Source organism: Myotis yumanensis, unplaced genomic scaffold (assembly GCF_028538775.1).
Source record: "Myotis yumanensis isolate MYYU_CA2020_CCGP unplaced genomic scaffold, mMyoYum1.0.hap1 SCAF_17, whole genome shotgun sequence".
In the NCBI taxonomy this organism is placed as follows: domain Eukaryota; kingdom Metazoa; phylum Chordata; class Mammalia; order Chiroptera; family Vespertilionidae; genus Myotis; species Myotis yumanensis.
The window spans coordinates 11,223,744-11,242,371 of record NW_027223768.1 but is presented as its reverse complement, the minus strand read 5'-3'; the positions used below and the strand labels follow the sequence as shown (position 1 = coordinate 11,242,371).

Here is an 18,628-nt window from a genome sequence, read left to right as displayed (position 1 = left end):
ATGGACTCTGATTCGGTCAGGATAATTTGCTCAGTTTCTCTGGAGCTCACTTACTAACATAAAATGAGGACAGTAATATTTTCTTCATGGGATCTGAGTAAAGGTCATATAAAGTAGTGGAGATGAGAGCACCGTGTTCATTGTAAAGTGCAGGGCATGTGCATAGGCTGCTGTTCACATTTGCCATAGAAACAAACACACAGAGAACAATGGCAAAGATTTTATTTAGCGGCTTTCTGTGCTTGGCACTTAGAAACAGAGTTCCGTGCATTAGGGCAAATTTTTATACACCTTTTCTTCATACATATTTTACATACCCTTTTTATTGCCCCCTTTTTTAATATTCATAATATTGAATTCCCCACTAGGCACATAAATACACTTATCTACAACACCTCAAAACCAAAAATCTTAATAATATCTGTATTATTTTACTTGGTATTATTTGCATTTCCACACCATTTAAAAGGTTGAGCTTGCACCAAACCCCACTTGTTTTTCTTATCATTAAAGGATTTGAAGGGGAAGGGAAAGATGAAGACAAAAACCCAAAACATCAAAATGCAATGAACTATTTGATAAAAATGGAGATCTGAGGGCAGGTGGAAGGATGTAGAAGGCCCATCTGTAATTCCCTGGGACATGACAGGATCTCTCCTGCCAGGTGTCTGCATCTGACTTGTGAAGGCTAGGCTTCTTTTGTCGCCTCTGCACTTGGTTCCATCTGCCAGGGTTATAACACTTTTCCATCTTCACACTCCCCCTCCGTCCCTTCTCACACCAGGCTACATGCTCCAGAATCCACACTTCCCACGTGGTGCACCCTCTTCTGGATCACAATGGTCAGAGCTGTGGGATCAAGACTCATTCCTTGCACGGTCCCTCTCACCACTGCCCTTGACCAGGCACAGTGTCCCAGAGAAGCTCACTCCTCAACAACACCATGATTCCTTCTATAACCTGTACGGGGGCTGGGGAAACAAACCAAAACCAATTCCTTGGTGAATTGAAACTCTCATCACTGCACGCACTTCCTCTGTCAGTCTTGCTCTCGGCCTCTCTCTTGCCCTCTATTCTTTCTCTTTCTCTCTCTCCATCTTTTCACGGCACCACTGGGAACATCACACTGACTGAAGACAACCAAAGTTTAAAAACAATTTTCTTCAAGAAGCCAAGTCCAGCTGTAGTTCTGATGTCTTCCCACCTTCATCGATGGGAAGGGGTTCCAGGATACATGGTTCATTCCAGAAACAGAGACAGCTGCAGGGGAGAAAGGTGGGCAGTACTGCCGGCCAGGTCCATCTAGTGTCATACACAGACAATTCTCGGCGAAAATACCCATTGCGGGCCTCCCTCCACAGAGTTCACCCAGTTCTGAGTCTTTGTGCATGTATATGTATGTGTGTATGAGTCTGTGTGAACATATGTGTGTATGCATGCATGTATGTATGTATGGGTCATTCTGTATGTGTGTGTGGCTAACTTCATGGCTGCAAGACACTAGCATCTCCCTTAACATTATTATAAAATGATTATTCAGTTTCTTCAAAGAACACTCTGGAGTAGACGATGCTTTATAAAACTAAGCTTTGGGAAGGCAGGAGCATGGCCACTGGGTTGAGGATGATTCCATCATGAGTGTACTTCAGTGGCTTCAATGTCTCTTGTTCTTGGGCATATGCTTTCCTCCTCCAGAAAAAAATATATATATGCAGTTCCTGTGTTTCAAGGGCCTTGGGGTCCTAAAGAGGAGGAGGTGCCCATGGAGACTCTGGGGCCTTGGCTGGTGTTTGGACTGGCCTTTAAACCATGTGTACCGACATCTGGGAGGAGGAGCCTGGGACCGCCCCATACTGCCGGCCATCACAGGTGTTAGCCCCCTGCTGGTTGTTGGGCGAAGGGCTGATCATGTGCATGCTGTGCTCCATCCCCGTGGGCAGGTACTGCCTCTCTCCGAAGGCCCCATTGGAAGGCGAAGAACAGAGTAAAGTGCTTTGCGAGGCGCTCAGTTTCTCTGGGCTGGCAGCCAGCCTAGGGGAAGCGGGGAAGTTGTATCCGTACAGATTGTAAGGGTTGTGGAGAGAGAAGGCATTGTAGGAGCTCTGCTGCATGTGGCCGCCCCCAAACATGTGTGGCGAGGAGGAGGTGGAGGCCGCATTGCCTGCCTGCATGACATACTGAAACTGGGAAGTGGGGAAGGACCCCAGCTGGCCACCGTAGGCTTCCATCTTGCTGTTGCTAGGCAACGAGGGAGGAGTTGGTATTCCTGAGATCAGAGATGGAGTCCTCTGAGGCATGAAGGTTTCGGAGGGCTGAGTGGCTGCAGCAGCGCCACTCTGGAGCCTGTTGTAGCCACTGTCACTCAGCCCTGGGTAGCTCTGCAAGGCAGCCATGTTGCTTCGGGCACAGGGCGGGTAATCAGAGAGGTTCAGATTGCACAGCTGGCTCTCTCGGCAGCCCACATTGAAAGTGTTGGGGGCCAGATGAAAAGTTGGAGGAGAACAGGATGGAGATAAAATATGAGAAGAAGCTGAAGGGGATGGTGTGCCAGTGCTGGAGGTGGTCGGGGAAGTGCCTGTGCTGCCCCCTGAAAAATAAAACATGAATTCCATTGAGCCAGAGGCCTTTTAAGTTGAGTCTGTCTAGGCCAGATGCAAGCCATGCAGGAGGTACCCTCAAATGTCCAAGATGGACTGATTTTTACAGAACCAATTTTCTCTTAGCTCAGCAAACTTATGGTAAGTGATAACACCTGTGTGTGTGTGTGTGTGTGTGTCCTCTCCAAAAAAGAGGACAAAGAGGGTGACAGAAAAGAATACCAAACTCTTTTGTTTCTCTGTGAAGTAAATCTTGCTTTTCAGAAAAAATAATAATAAGCCTTCTAATATTCACTTTGCCATTTCTTACCATCAACCTCATTTTCCAGTAAGACCTCTGGTAATCAGCACTGAAATCCAGTAGCTCAACTTTTCCCATTCTCAGTGGAAATGCATTATATATGTATTTTAATCGGGCAGTGTTGCTTGCTTCACCATATTTAGACTTCCAGCTAAAAATACAGGATACCAAATCTCAGGGTCTTAATCTCAGAGGAAAATGGAGTACTTGGGGCAAGGTGGGCCAAGTCAAGGTTGAGGCCTGGGAGGGCTGAGCAGAGTGGCCCAGGTAGTGGGAACTGAGGTATGGGATTGCAGTTCTGTCATATGAAATACATTATGAGCACAATTGCAAGAGCGAGATTAAGCATAAAGCAAAGCTCACCAAAACAAAGTCTCCTTTTATAAAAGCCTGCCCAGTTTCAAAGCCTGGAACAAATATTGCAAATGTCATCTTTGGGTTTGGGATATTTACCAGGACAAGAGCCAATCAGGTAGTAAAGTCTAGAGATCTCTGATCTACTCAGCTTGGTTACACTATCCCTCCCCCCCCCCCCCCCTCATCTGACCCTAGGCATATCACTTTCCCCTCTGGGTTTCAGTTTCCTTATCTAGAAGATGATAACTTGAGTTAGATCAGTGGTTCTCAAGGTAGGAGGAGCTTTAAAAATTTCTTAAATTCCAGAATCCCACCTCAAACCAACTAAATGAGAATTTCTGAGCATGGGACCTCCATATTCATATGGTCTTAAAGCTCCCCAAGTGATTCTAATGTGCAGCCCTAGTTGAGAACCAATGATACAACCCAAATTCCTTATTTCTAAGTACTGGAATAGTGATTGCTAAACTTAAGTGTGCTTGAGAATCATGGAGGGCTTGAAACCCAGATCACTGACCACCCTCTCCCCTCCCCTGGGGTTCCTGATTCTCTAGGTCTGGGGCAGGGCCTGAGGATTTGCATTTCCAGTAAGTTCTCAGGTGATATTGATGCTGCTGGTGTAGGGAGCACATATTGGGTTAGAGGGCCTCTTGGTCCCTTTCAACTCATAAAGCCCCTGAATCTGGATCTGAAAGGGCTCTTGTGACTTGTGGATATTAGAACTGGACTGGTGGCAGGTGCACCAACAGGCGAAGGGCCAGTTCAACACAACCTGCTTTTGCCTTCAGATAGTTTAAGACCAAAAAGGACCTTCTAAAGCCTCCCCTTTCCCAGGCCAGGAAGCAACAGTGCAGCATCCACTTCCTGTCTCCCCATTGGAAGTTCAAGACAGTGGTTGGGTTCTGGGGCTGTTGGACCTTTCCTTTGAATTCTCTAGAATGAGCGGCTGCTTTGTCTTCCATAGGGAATCTCCCATGGTGGAGCTCCTCCTTCAGGGCAAGGTTGAGAGTTTCCTAGAATGATAGTGAGCTGTGATTCCCCAAGGTCACCCACAACTCATGTAGGGACTCTTAGAACCTGGGCTGTTATAAAAGGGTCAAGGACATTTTAAGTGGAAAGAAGCAGAAATAAAGTTTTTATCAGTGAGGGAAATGTGAAGAAAACCAGCAAGATTTCAGATATTGGGATGCAAAGAAGCCACCCGTAGGGTACCAGAGAGGACGGCCCAGATTTGCACATAGAGAGGCAGATACCTCAAAGAGAAGCCAAAAGTTCATTTTTAACAGGAAAAGAAAGGCCTCAGCCTACATCTACAGAAATGGTAATAGTGTTGGATGTAAAAATACAAATTTAGTTCTTAATAGTTCTTTTCAGTGTCAGATTTTTATAGAGCCCAACTAATATCTCTTCCTTGGTCAAAATACTAGTAATTTCCCCAATGAACTTCTAAGGTAGAATTGGATTTAGTTATAAATAGCTGCTGATTTTAAAGTCATTTCAGGAAATTCACCTTCCTGGTTTCTTGTTTATGCCTTAAATTCCTTTAAGAGAGGTAACAAAGACTTTTATTCCATAAATTGAGATAAGGCCAATATTGTAACTACTTCTGGAAGACATCAGCCAGCAGCTGACCATGGTAGGAAGAGCACCGAGCCTGATTCCATCTACCCAGCTCATGACCACGGGCGAGGTGGGCTACCTCTTCATTCCTCTCACCTGTGAAATGAGGGGCTTGAACTGATAGACTTCAGTTTGTTTTTCTTAAAATTACATTTGTGTCTGAGGATTCAATTGATGCTAAAGTGCGAATAGTCAATAACAAATCCTTTCCAGGAATCCTTTTAATAGAACGAAGGCATTCTGGAAGGGAAGACTGGGCAGAGTGAGAAAAAACCTTTGGTGCATCTTATCTTTGTACCTCTGAATGCCTAGCCTGCAGGGTCTTACAGGAAGCTTGGGAATTTGTTTTCTGTAAGCCTTTAGTTCCTCTTAGACTAGAGGCATTTTCCTTATCTTTCACCCTAAATGCTGTGAGCTTCCGTGAAATAATTGCTACAGCACAAATGGAGAAACTCGACTCCAGCTGTAAAGAGAGTTCTGTTTTATGGGCTCTGTATCTGGTCTCCTCTCTTTGAAAGCCCGTCCTTGCTCTCCCAGATCTGGTGTTTATGCAGTCCCCCCAGAGAGCCCCTGAGCAGGGCATTGCACTGTCCTGTTACAGGTAGGCTTCATCAGGCGCTGGCCCTCACCCTGCAGCAGGAAGTGTAGGATGGAGCAGATGACTTTTTACAACTCTAATGTTTTTTTCGGGTGACCCGAGATGGAACGAATGGTACTGATTTAAGCCCTCGATTGGTTTCACTACAAAAAAATAAGACGGGAACTATTAACAAGTTACAGGGATTTCTGCTGAGCAGATGAGAGGCACATGTTAAAAAGTTTGTAGTCAGCTTGCTTTGGCTTTTAAACGACACTCACTGGAAATGAGACTTGGTGGCCTGCTGAGCTTCAGGGGGTGGGAGCCCCCCATATGAACTAGTGTTTGAAGTGGGGAGAGCAAACCTGTCCGAGAGGTAACGATGCTTCCGTTGGCTTTGAAGAAATGTTCCAATGTGCTTACTCAGTACAGATAGCGAGTTTTCAAAGTCCAATAGAGAAGACCATGGTATGCATTTTGCAGAGAACCAACCCGAGATACTGAGAAGTCTTTACTGTTATGATCTAACAACTTGTCAGCTGTTAAACAAGATTGGGAGTGCCAGCCAAGTGCTAAGTAAGCGTAAGGAGGCAGGCCACCCTCCCTGTGCATTTCAACACTTCTCATCGCAGAGAAGCTTGGGCAGAGTGGGAGGCCAGGCCACGCTGATACAGAGGGGTCGGAACTGCCTCTCGGAGAAAAGCGTGCCTCCCTCATCCCCTCTCTGCCCGCCAGGTCCAACTGCTCTAGGGTCTTGATTTAAACTTTACTTAATGGTGAACGTGGTCTATGAAGTCAAACAAACTCAGTTCCAATTCCAGTTGTCTTTCTGGCTTAGCAAGTTAGCCTCTCCATGTAAATGGAATTATGAATCTCTACCTGGTAGGGATGTTTTAAGAAACAGAATTTGTTTCCTTTCTTCTTCCCTTGTACGAGTGAAGGAATGAAGGAAGGAGAAGGGAGTCTTGGTGCATTTGGGTTCTGTTGAGATAACTCACAGATGTTGGCCTCTGTCCGTGGAGCTGAGCATCTCGGCCTCTCCACTGGTGAGCACTGTATCATAGTAGATGCCCCAATGTAACATGCTAGAAGACAGATCACTGGGCACGTGACAGCTATGGACTCACCAGAGCCATATTCCCAACTCTGTTTCCTCTCTGAATATTGGCCCCTCCCCACTGACCTCTGCCCCTATGGACACTAGATGCCGTATGTCTCCATCTCTTCTCAGATCAAGCAAAGCAGAATTGAGCACAAATAGATAGATGGGTACATTCCCCAGTGGATGAAGACCACTGAGTCTACTCAAAAAACTTAATCCACTTCTGAGAGGTGATTCAAATGTAATGGCCATGATACTTAGTTTATAGCTGGAAGTCTGTACCTCTTAATCCCCTTCACCTTTTTACCCATCCCCCTATCCCTCTCCCCTCTGACAACCATCAGTTTGTTCTCTGTCTCTGTGAGTCTGTTTTGTTTTGTTAGTTTGTTCTGTTTCTTAGATTCCACACATAAGTGAACAGGGTTGTACAGCATAGGGAATATAGTCAGTAATATTGTAATAACTGTATACAGGGACAGATATTGACTAGATTTGCCATGGTGATCACACTGTAAAGTATATAAATGTCAAATCACTATTTTGTACATCTGAAACTAATATAATGTTTTTAAAAACATAATGTCCTAAGTAACCAAAAACCCTCTGGCATTCCAAGACCTATCCTCCACCCACTCTACCTTTCTGCACCCTAGTTTGTTGACCAAAGTGAGGAGGTGTTCATTAACATTCAAACTGGACTTTAATTTGCTCCAATATTCAAGGCTAACAGCCAAAATAACCAAAAAGAATCCATGTGTAGCAGGGATTCCATATGAAGACAATAGCCCAGAATATACTTGTGCACTATGAAGACAGTTAAATGTGACCGTGAAAATCCTGAATAGCAAACCTGCTGACTTTTGCATCTTTAAATTGATCACTTCCAGACTGTAATATGGAGGCTTTCACATACAGCTTCCTTTTGGGTTCAATTTGTTGTGCTTCCCCATCCCGCCCTAAAAAATAAAACTTAAAAATGGTAAAACAAAACCCCATCTGAGCTAGTAAAGAATAAATTTCCATGTAATTACTTGGTTCCATGAGCCAGGCACCCCTCTCGTAGAACTCAATGGCATCTGTCCCTGAGAAGTGCTGATTCATTATGTGTCCTTGAGTGGCTTTCTTTGAGGCTTTCAAACAGGTAAGAGGTAAAATGTCAGCATCCTGTGGACTGATTCCAGGGAATCAACCCAGTAGCCATAAAGTTTAATGATCACAGCCCTGTTCATCCCAACCAAGGAATTACTCTTAGTGGAAATCAGTACCCCTCTCAGCATGCAAAGGTGAAACATTAGAGCACTAATGGGAATTGTGTGGTTTCAGTCTAGAAAGACTCCTAGTGCATCCTTCTCTATAAAGTTTAAAGATATGTGCAGATCCAAACCTCTTCCCCTAAAAACAGCATTTTATATAGTTGTCCAATTCTCATTCTTCACCTTGGTCCTTCTGTTTCTTAGATGGCCTATTTCATGCCTTCCACATTCCCTAGGTGGACTGCCCCTATTTTTTTCACCTTCCATAAACTTGTTTGTTTCTCTGCTACTTATTTTACTGCCTTCCTTGCCGCAGTGTACATCCGACCTTTGCATAGCCTCCTGGAAAAGCACATGACTCGGAAAAGCACGTGACTTGCATCTGGACAATCCAAGCATCACGTTCACAGCCCCCACTGCCTCAGCAATTGGTTCAGGTGACTCAATTAGAGTCCATGAGAGTCAGTGGGATTTTGGCTAGAAATGTTAGAAGAGAGGCACATAACCTTCCCAACAGATTTAAACCTAAAAAAAATGTATATCCAGGGTTGCTGGCAGCTTGGTTACCACCCTGGGGAGCCTGGGAATAAAGTCAGATGAGAAATGATGACACCTGGGAGTAGGGTGGTAGCAAGGGAAATTAAGGTGTGGATGGATCTAAGAACTTGGTAATGTTTGGATATGGTGGGGGATTAATGGATGGTGGTGTCCTTCCTCCAGGAGAGGGCGCCAGATCTGTGAGGTAAATCATAGAATCAGTTTTGAACACACTGAGTATAAGGGACTTTGGAACAAAATAGAAAATGTAACCAATAACTGTTGGTTTTAGTGATAATTAAAATGTTCTCCAATCCTTGTCATGAGCTCCTCATGGCATTATTCCTTATCTCCGTGAGAAATGAGATCTCCTCATGGGCATTATGCCTTATCTCGGTGATAAATTAAATCAGCTATTTTTGAATCATTACAGTGATCATGCAGTAGTTCAAAGGCTGCTACCCATTCAACTGTTCTCCTTTCCCAATCTCTTACTAGTATAAATTTGCTCAGTAACTGATTCTTCTCACTAACCAACCTCTAATTTAAAAAAATCCCAAAAACCAACAGAGACCCTCATAATCCTAACTTCAGCTACCTCACAAACATTAAAACACCCAATGGTGCTGAAATCTGCCTAGTGGTGTCTGCTATCAGTTGAGGAGAGGGAGGGCTTCTGTCAACGGCAGGTCTCCTCACTTCCACAGATGGAGACATATTGTAGCTCTGGTGTCACTGGTCCAGGGGGGTTCCTTTTAGCACTACAGTTGTCAGATATACCTGGCAACTCACAAAGGTACTCTCAGTTTGGGCCATACAAATAGCTCCATCATATATGTCATTATAACATCATTATCAGAACAATATCTGAACATCATCGGGAAAACAGGATTGGACTTGGCTATAACTGACCTGGGCTGTTATTTCTTTTCTTCTGTCTCTGTATTGTCTCAGTCAACTTCCCCAAGCATAACTTAGTTGGTTAGTTCATTTTGGCCCTGTCACTAGCAGTGTTCAACAAGAAGCCATTCCTGAAATAAAATTTCTACCCCCAGACTCTCCAAAAATATAAACCCCCTTGTTAATTCTACATGAATATGTCTGAAGGTCAGACCAAGCACTTGACTTCATTAAAATGAAATATGGACCTATTGAGAGTTATTGCATAAGCTGTTGAACAATAAGCCATCAACTGGAAGAATAAACTACATTTTTAATAGAAAATTAAAGCTGTACTAAGGTAGAATGAGGAAAGATAATGTGGTCTGGTGGAAACTGTCCTGTCAAGTAGGAGATCCACTTTGGAGTTCTCAACTCAGTTCATCCACCACTTAACTGCAGATATGGTACTAGACTGCTCTATGCCTCGGTTTCTTTTTGTGCAAAAGGCAGAGGACACTGAATCCCATGCATTCTTATAAGAGAAAACAATGAGGACGCCCATTCACTATGTTTTTAAAAACAGAAGGATTAGGTTTACAACCTGTGGCTAATTCAATAAGTGCTTTCCTTGAAATTTATCAAAAATGGATCTTAATAAAACATAATGAAAATTAAGCAAGGGCAGAATGAATAAAGCATCCTTAACCTCATCCAGCAGTTAGGTTGGTGTAGCAGCAGCAGCTTCAAAACTGCCTTGGGCCATGTATGTGACATGCCAGAGAGGCATGTGTTTGAAGCAGTGAGGTAATATGGACACCTTGGTGAGTCAGTCATCATTTGGATGTTAGATTCAGTGCCCACACTGTCAGTATTCTCACTAAAAGGTAATTGCTACACAATCAGTCTGCCACTGAAGTTTCCTCTAGAAATTCACCACTCTCTACTTCTTCTAAGACACAAAAACAGTTCAACACAGATGGCTCTGACTCTCTTCTTCATTTTATGAGTGATACTGCCCACAGTTACTGAAATTCTTACTTCTTAAAGGAAGAGGAAATGGGGATTGTTACTTTTACATTCTTTGTTAACGTCAAGAAACTAACATATATTTTAATAATGAAAATCTGGATCAAGTTCAGTGTATGGTTCAAAAATGTATTTCAGTTAAATAAAGTGTTGGCTTTTCCTCCAGCCCATCCCACTGCCATATGTATCCAATAATTCAGGCTCATTCTCCCACCACTGATGAAAAAGGGAGTCACTGAATAAGTGTGACATTTTACTTCAAAAGTTCAATTTCTCTTAAACCATTGTTTGCAAAGTATCAGCAATAAGTCTTTGTATCGATAAATTTTTAGTAGAAGCACCATGAAACCTGAGATGTTGTATACCTAAACAACTCATGCAGTTTCCCATTGCTGCACCTGCCCAAAAAACCTATGCCTCAAAAGGGCCATGAAAGACTAAAAGAAATAACACCCTGGCCCTGGCCAGTGTGTTTCATTGTCCCATACTCCGAAAGGTCGCAGGTTCTATTCCGGGTTAGGGCACATACCCAGGTTGTGGGTTTGATCCCCAGTCGAAGTTTCTCTCCCTCCCCACCTTCTCTTCTTCTCTCTCTAAAATCAGTAAAAGCATGTCCTTGGGTGAGAATTTTTAAAGAAGTATAACACCCTGAATATTTATTGACCTGCTTCTACTAAAGCTTTATGGGGAGCAAGTCACTTCATATGAAATGGAAGTCACTTCCATTTCTCTTCCACTTATAAAAATAGAAATAGAAATTCTGGATCATTTGCCTCACTAGATGCTGATAAAGATGAATGGGCTCATCATGTTTTGAATAATCATTAGAAAAGCAACATCTCTTGTCCCTGATTCATCTTCCTCTTAGGTATCCATATACAGAGACATAGGTTTGATGATGGTGGTGAGATGATGATGATGAGAGCTAGCATGTACTGAGTGCTTCCTGTCTTTTTAAATGCATTTCCTTTAGTCCTTATAAGAATTATATTATATTCTCCCTTTTTCCAGATGAGAAAACTGTCAAAAAGGATGAGGGACTTGACTAAGTTTGTAAAGCTAGGAAGGAACAGTGAGAAGAGCCTACCCCACACTGTCTGACTGCAGAGCCTATATTTTTAATCTCTGTATTCATCATAAAACCTGAGACATTTCAGTGTTTTACGTTACAAACCCTTTTTAGTATATAAACTGCCAGGAGCTCCCCTGAGAGGGAATGTAATATAATGAACTGTCAAGTCCTAGAATGGCCTCCCATATCACAGAGCCACAAGTTCAAAGATAGAATTTTGTTAACGGTGGCCTGTTGATGGAACAGAATAGGCTTAATCTGTCATTTTGATCAGTCACTTTTGAGCAAGAAAAGACTGGAGAGAGAGACTCATAAGGTATCTGACACAGTGGAAAGCTTTCACTCTGGTACCCAGATGAATGAGTGTTGTTCCTGGGAGAGTCACTGACTAGATGGAGAAAAGAAGGTGAAATCAGCCCAGGAGCCTTCTGTACACGTGGCCACAGGTTTATGAACCTAAGCTACGAGGGAAGGGATATTCGAAACTGGGTGAAAAGCACAAAGCAGTGGGGGAAGGGGACTCTACCTACCACATCAACTTGAGGGGCATGTCCCACATAAGCCAAGGAGAGAGCACAAGCTACAAATTCAGGCAGCCCTCTCCTCACTTTCAAACCTGGAGTGATTTATTCCCATTGTCCAAAGCTAAGTTTGGGAGTCTTTTTAATATATGTTTATTGATTTTAGAGAAAGGGAAGGAGAGTGAGAAAGAGATAGAAACATCAATGATGACAGAGAATCATTGATAGGCTGCCTCCTATATGCCCCAACTGGGGACTGAGCCTGCAACCCAGGCATGTGCCCTGACCAGGAATCAAACCGTGACCTCCTGGTTCATAAGTCAATACTGAACCACTGAGCTACACCAGCCAAAGCTAAGTTTTTTCTCATCCACAAAGCTAGAACAAGAGAACTGATAAGGCTGCCATGAGGAATAAGTGAAGTAATTCTGAAGATCTCTTCCAATGACAAGGGCTTCGTGAATGCTTAGTGATGGAAATGATTTCACCACCATCATAATCATGAATGTATAACCTTGCTTTGGGAAGGAGAGAGAATTTGGGGTGCCAGGTGAAAAGCTGGAACTGGCCTGTTTGTACAAGTGTTGATGCTCTGGTTTTTACAGAGCTACCAAATTATCTTTGTTCCGGGAAAATTGGGCTGGGCTTGGGGCCAGATGTGCTATATTAGTTCAGCTCCCACCCCCTCCCTGGCCCTACCTCTGAGCAGAGGCTTTGCCCAGGGCTTTACCTTGCTGCTTTTGCATGGTGGTGAAATCCTCAAAGGTGAGTGTGCGTACAGGGGGTCTCCAGAACGCATAAGTCTCCATGATGGCTTCCAGTCCGGTTCTGCAGAGAGAAAAGCCAGTAAAGGAAGTCGTAAATAATCCCAAGAAACACACTGACTTTTTACAGGTCCTGGGTGGTTTTTCTGGCCAGGTGGTATATACAGAAGCACTGAGAGACAGCAGCACCAGTAAACTAATCAGGAAGAGCACAAGGCACAAGTGACACTGGGTGGCCAGAGGAAGAAGAAGATTATTTGCAAACAAGTCATAACTATAATGGAATTTCACCCTGACCTTCCTTCAAAGGAGGTTTGGTCTGCATGAGAAAAAGAACAAGTTAAGGTCAGGGTCACGAATATCATGAGTAGACTTGAGCAGAGAGTAGCTACTTTACCCTTCAGCAAAGTCTGTATCATTTATATGAGGTGTTGACGGACATCATTTTAACATAACTATCCAGGTTATCTCAGACATTTTTTGTGTGGTATTACATATCATCAAAACAGAGTATTAGATGGGGTTTCATTTAAAGTTTTGAACACAGCTTCTGATTATTGACTTTTGTTTAGAATTAACTGCTTCTATCTAAGTGGAGGAAGGGAAGTTTAGGGACTATGGAGGAGGGTAGAGAAATGGCATAAGTCACTGGAATATAACATGGTGTCCCTTCCTGGAAAAGACAAGTTTTCCCTCTTGAGATGAAACTTATCGCCCCAGGTAATACATTTCCAGAGTTCTCTTCTGTCTTGCAGCCCAAGAGGAAAGTGAGAAGTTGTATTTTAAGTGAGAACAAATATCCTTTTCTTAAAAGTCACTATAAAATACCCTGAGGCTCTTCTCAGATGAGCTGCTGATAAACTGATTGGCTTTTTGTATTGGAACTTCCTCTCTGAACATGCCTTACTTGCACAGTTAACTTTCTCAAGTCTTCTCTGGAATCTTGGAGGCTTTAAATACACCAATGTTGGCAAATCAAACACTGTATTTTTAGAAGAGGTGGGGAGGAGAGGGTGTTGCATGGTGTTTATTAGCTGTTAATCTGCTAAAAGTAGGAATAGAAGACATCTCCACCTAGTCACCCTACATTAATGTTGAATACAGTACATGAAACTATTTGTGGAGAGAAAGAGTCCAAGCATTTAGGACATTCGAATACTAAGGGGATAGGCAGGTACAGCCACATTGAGCCTTGCTGAATTTAAGAAACAGGACAGGCTGGGTCTTACTGCCTTGCTTTGGAATGTTGTGGCCCATCAGAATATCTTAGGGTTCCCTTTGGTGGCATGGGAGGCTTACTATAAATGACGAGCTATTTATTGTTTGACCTCCTCTATTTCATTCTTCGTAAGAACATGTATCAATGTTGGTAACAATATTAGCTCAAGAACAATGAACAGTCCCTTTTCATTTCACAATTAAAGTGATAGAAGACTGTGAAGTACCAATAACACTCTGATAATATTTCCAATATTATTTTTATTTAAAAAAAATAGAAAAGTAACTATTATTTCATTTTCATAACAGGCAAAAAAACCTGTGGCAAATTTATTGATATTTTTATTTAAAGCAGTCAACTGTATATAGGATAGTGACCATTTAGCATTTATCCAAATCTAAAATCCACCTGAAAGACTGAGTTCCAGAATCATAGATTTAAAAATGGGAGGGATGTTGGGTGTCACTCTATGATACCATTTGGATGGTTATCCAGCCTCTGTTGGACTATTTCCCAAGGGAAATATTCAGTTTTTTAACACATCTATTAGAATCTATTTATGTACTCAAAGTATATCTCTTTGTAGAAAAATTAATCATATTTGTTTACTGTATGCCACATCTTGTTTGTCCTCAAACCTCATCATTAAGCTTCGTTGGCTAGATCTAATTGTTAGAAAATATAGCTCTATATATCAGGATTTGGTGAAGTGCCATGGCAAGATAAGCATTAAATAATTCACCTCTCTCACTACTAGCGTGTTTGCTTGGGGATCTCATGGGGTTTTTTATGTCCCGGTGCTTAGCACAATGCCTGTTACTTGGCAAAATCTCAGTGGTATGAGTCATTATTTCATGAACTTTAACGCGCATTCAGTTTCAAAGCCTAAAACTGAGGCGGGAGGGCGGGGAACTTGATGTAAAATCAAAACTCTGAAGACAGAAGGAATCCTCTAGCACTGGAGATTTGGGAGTCATTTCTATTGATTATGCCTTTCTTGACTCTGGTTTCCTTTGGTTTCTTCTATTCCGGTCATGGCATTTCTAACCTTCAACAGAGTCTGAGTCCCCTTAGCCGAGGCCAATAGTTCCACCCTCATCTTCTTACAAGAGTCCTTGCCAACCACTTATTTACATCTTCAGCCATTTGGATGTCTTTTCAAAGTTTATCCTGTGTAACTCATTGTTTACTTATTCATCATCAGTAAACCCTATTTTTTGCAGAATTTTATCTCAAGGTTCTTAAATGTGAATTCTTTGTCTAACAAATAAAAAAAAGTGGTCTTAGGTAACCACGTATCATTAACATGTTCCACATGGTGAGCCACTCTGGGTTTGTTGCACACCGGAGACTGATGTCATCTCTGAGGTTTCCAATCAGAGATGATCAACTTGGCAAGTGTCGCCCTCTTGCTTACTTTTCCCTGTTTGCTCCAGTGACAACAGAGGCCATACCCAAACCCTCTTTGTTTAGTCCTTTGGCTGTAATTACCTCTTTGATTTCCAGGCCTTGTCTTTTTAGACTTTTCAGTCTGTTCCTTGGCCAAACCAACAGAATGTGCTGAAGAGGAGGGAGAAAAGGAAAGAGAGGAAGCAAGCCAAAGAGCTCTTTTCCAAATTGATTATGCCTTGAGATAACTGATTTGGAAAAATAGCCAGGCTGTAAAGAAATATTCTTTCAACCTTCTCATTCAAAAAAGAAAATGCTGGGGCCATCCCTTTGGAGTTCAGCAAATATTTGACAGTTATAACAATTACAACTACATTCATGAGCCTATTAGGTAGCACACCAGTGCATGGTTTCTGCTTCTTTTCTTGAGATAAAGAGCTGCTTTTTATGTTTCTTCTGTTTATTTCCTCTGTAGTTCTTCCTTATGACTCTTCCCCCATCCTATTTGCTGGTAACAAAGGGAACATATGCTAGGAATTCGATAAAACCATTGGTTATCTCTCAATAGAAGACAGTCAAGAGCTAAGGGAAGTCTACTGATCAGGATCCTGAAGACATAAACAAGTTATCAACCAGGAAACAATTATTCTAAGTTCGGAGATATTAAGGTAAAAAGGACACAAGATCTTTTACCCTTTAGGTATGTTCTTTTCAACAAAAAGAGCACACATAAATGACTATTTCTGAACTGTGATAAATGCTACCTACACTGGAGTTATATAGATGCCATGGAGCACTGAGCAAGAAGTACTTAATATGCCTGAAAACTCAAGGACGAATCCTTAAAAGGCCAGTTATTTAAGCTTCATGTTAAAGGGTACTCAACAGTTTTCTCCACAGACAAGAGGCAGAAAGAGCTTTCCTAGTGAAGTTAACAATATATGCAAAGACTTGGAAGTATGAAAGAGAAGGCATGTTCTGGGAACTGAAAATAATTCAGCAAGATGGGGTGGGGGGATGTGGGAACCATAGATAATTATTCCATGTTAAGTGCTTGGATTTTATCTAATGGGTGGTACTGTGTCTTTGAGCTCCTTTCCTTTTTCTTCCTGTTCCAACATTTGAAAAGACACAAAACAAGAACATACTGTTCTTTCAGATCTCATTACTGTATCTCAACTTTCTAATCCTCCCTTGATCCACCAAGGTGAGGTCAAACCTTCCACACATCCTTCTCCTTTGCTGGATCTGGAATCAGCTCCGACACCTAGATAGATTCCTCAGAGTATTTGTTGTGTGGGGATAGTCTTAAAAGACCTCCCAACTAGAGGTCTGCAAATTGGCAAAACAAAACAAGCCAAAATTCAAAACTGGGCTTTAGACACTACAAAAAGTATATCTATATGATGAATTGGTTGTCACTGATGTGCCCTATAATGATTTGGAAAAGCAGGTAGATGTCCAATGGACAAATGCTTGGAGTTGAGTTAAAAGTGTTTCTTACACAGTGATTCCAACTTGGGAACCCTGTCCCCTTTGAGTCTGAATAGGTAGCAATGGCAGTCCATAGGGAGTTTTCACTGCCTCAAGAAGTACAATAAAAAGCAATGAAAACATAAAGCAAGCTAACTAAAATACTAAGTTTCTTTGCATTTGACTGGAATGGTCTAACTTTACTTTGGTAATACTGACCCTGGACTCCAAGATGGTGTCAATCATACAATTGAAGGAGAAGAAACTAATGGATATCAAAATATAGGAACTGCCAAGCTGGATACTGATGTGGGATTCCACCCCTGAAGGCATTGCTGGAGTGTTTCAAAGAGGTTACTACCAGAAGAAGAAAGGGAACATTGCTGAGCTTTCTATGGTACTGGCAGTTTATGTGTTTTTGAACTACTGCCGTTCTTATAAGGAACTCAAATATGAGCACTAAGCAAGTACCACTGAAGAGGGCCCAATGTGGAGTCCACATTCCTGATCATGACCTTTGCCCAGCACCTCTGAATCCTTTCATATTGTAATGAACACCTAATGAAAGATGACTGGTAAAAAAAAAAAAATTGGTAATACTAAATCACATGAGGGGCAGGATAGCATCATGGTTAAGAGCACACACTCTGGAGCCAGACTGCCTGGGTTAGGATTGCAGCCCTGCTGCTTATTCATGCCAACTTGGCCACATTACATAACCTCTTCATGCCTAAGTCTCCTATCTGTAAAATGGAGGTCATGATACTACTCTCTCCTAATTGTTACCTAATAAATGCAGATTGATTAGAGACAAAATATATCAAAAGGAGAGAAAACAACGAAAGCTTGAGCACCATTGGTCTAACTCAAGCAAAAGAAATCACTCCAACTGCTTAGGTTACAACCTGAAACAAGAGAAAACCTTCTTACTTCACTGGAATTCAAAACTGTGTCCGCCCTCTGGCTCTGGACTGAATGTGGAAGGATCTGTGTGTTACTTAATCCCATTTCTTATTCTCTCCTCCAAGAACCAAAAACGTGTCCCTCAAGCCTCTGTAGGCCTCATTATCTTGCAGATATTTCAGACTCCAATATGTTAGCCATTAAAAAGACGTCACTCTGTTAGATGACACCATTGCTGGGCAAGAGCCATAGATAATAACAGCTGCCAACCTTCCTTGGCAAATCCACATGGCCAAGAGGACAATGGTGGAAAAGGTTCATGATGGAGGAGGGGGAACAAATAACAAGGCAGAGAAAATTGTTAAATACCGTAAGCCAGGGGATATGATGAACAGCTCTGGCCTGGGTGACTAGGAGGAGTCTGGCAGGAGGCAACTGCCAGAGTCCAGTGCTGGGCCAGCTACCTTGAACTGTAGATGCAGCCACGCTGGCCAGAGAGGGAGTCCAGTACTGATTACTCCCATAGCTCAGCTAAATGTTACCCATGCCAGGGATAACAAAAGAGTATGCAAAATCTACGGAGGCTAGAAAGATTGCCAGGAAAGAGCAGGAGGAGATTGGCTGGAAAAAAATACGGCCAATGACTCTAGGGAGGACAAATGAAAATACAGAAATTGAAAGTGAGACACTTGGAAAGTCATGCTTTTGAAAGTAGGCAAGTGGTTAGCTCATTGGCTCTATGCTGGCTACGTGAGACTTCAGGAGCAACAGGGGACTGGAGGTGGACAAGGGCGAAGTTGTCTGTTGACTGGCAAGCAGTGCCTAGCGAGGAGGGTGACATCATTCTCTGGATGCTGTCCCTGCTCGATTTGCAAATTCTAAAAGCTATTATCTTACTGTACTCAGTTTTACCATCAGTAAAATGGGTAACACTGTACCAGTACTGATCAACTCAGAGATAAAAGTGGATGACTTGGACCACAGATACTACATGAAATGATTATTACTATTATTTATATGTTTACAATTTGAATG

General features: G+C 42.4%; 1 protein-coding gene across 2 annotated transcripts in view; it reads right to left on the bottom strand.

Moving 5' to 3' along the window:
* Positions 1 to 205: 205 nt before the first annotated feature.
* The window catches only part of TBX15 (T-box transcription factor 15), a 93,250-nt gene continuing 74,827 nt past the window's right edge, over positions 206 to 18,628 (bottom strand). Inside the window, exons 7-9 of one of the 2 annotated variants that reach the window (XM_070395733.1) lie at positions 12,576 to 12,673; positions 7,586 to 7,684; positions 206 to 2,587 (exon numbers count right to left, since the gene is read on the bottom strand). In XM_070395733.1, the coding sequence (XP_070251834.1) occupies positions 1,803 to 2,587; positions 7,586 to 7,684; positions 12,576 to 12,673 (982 nt within the window). In that variant the 3' untranslated portion in view covers positions 206 to 1,802. The remainder of the gene's footprint in view (positions 2,588 to 7,585; positions 7,685 to 12,575; positions 12,674 to 18,628) is intronic. The other variant, XM_070395734.1, reaches the window with a different exon arrangement.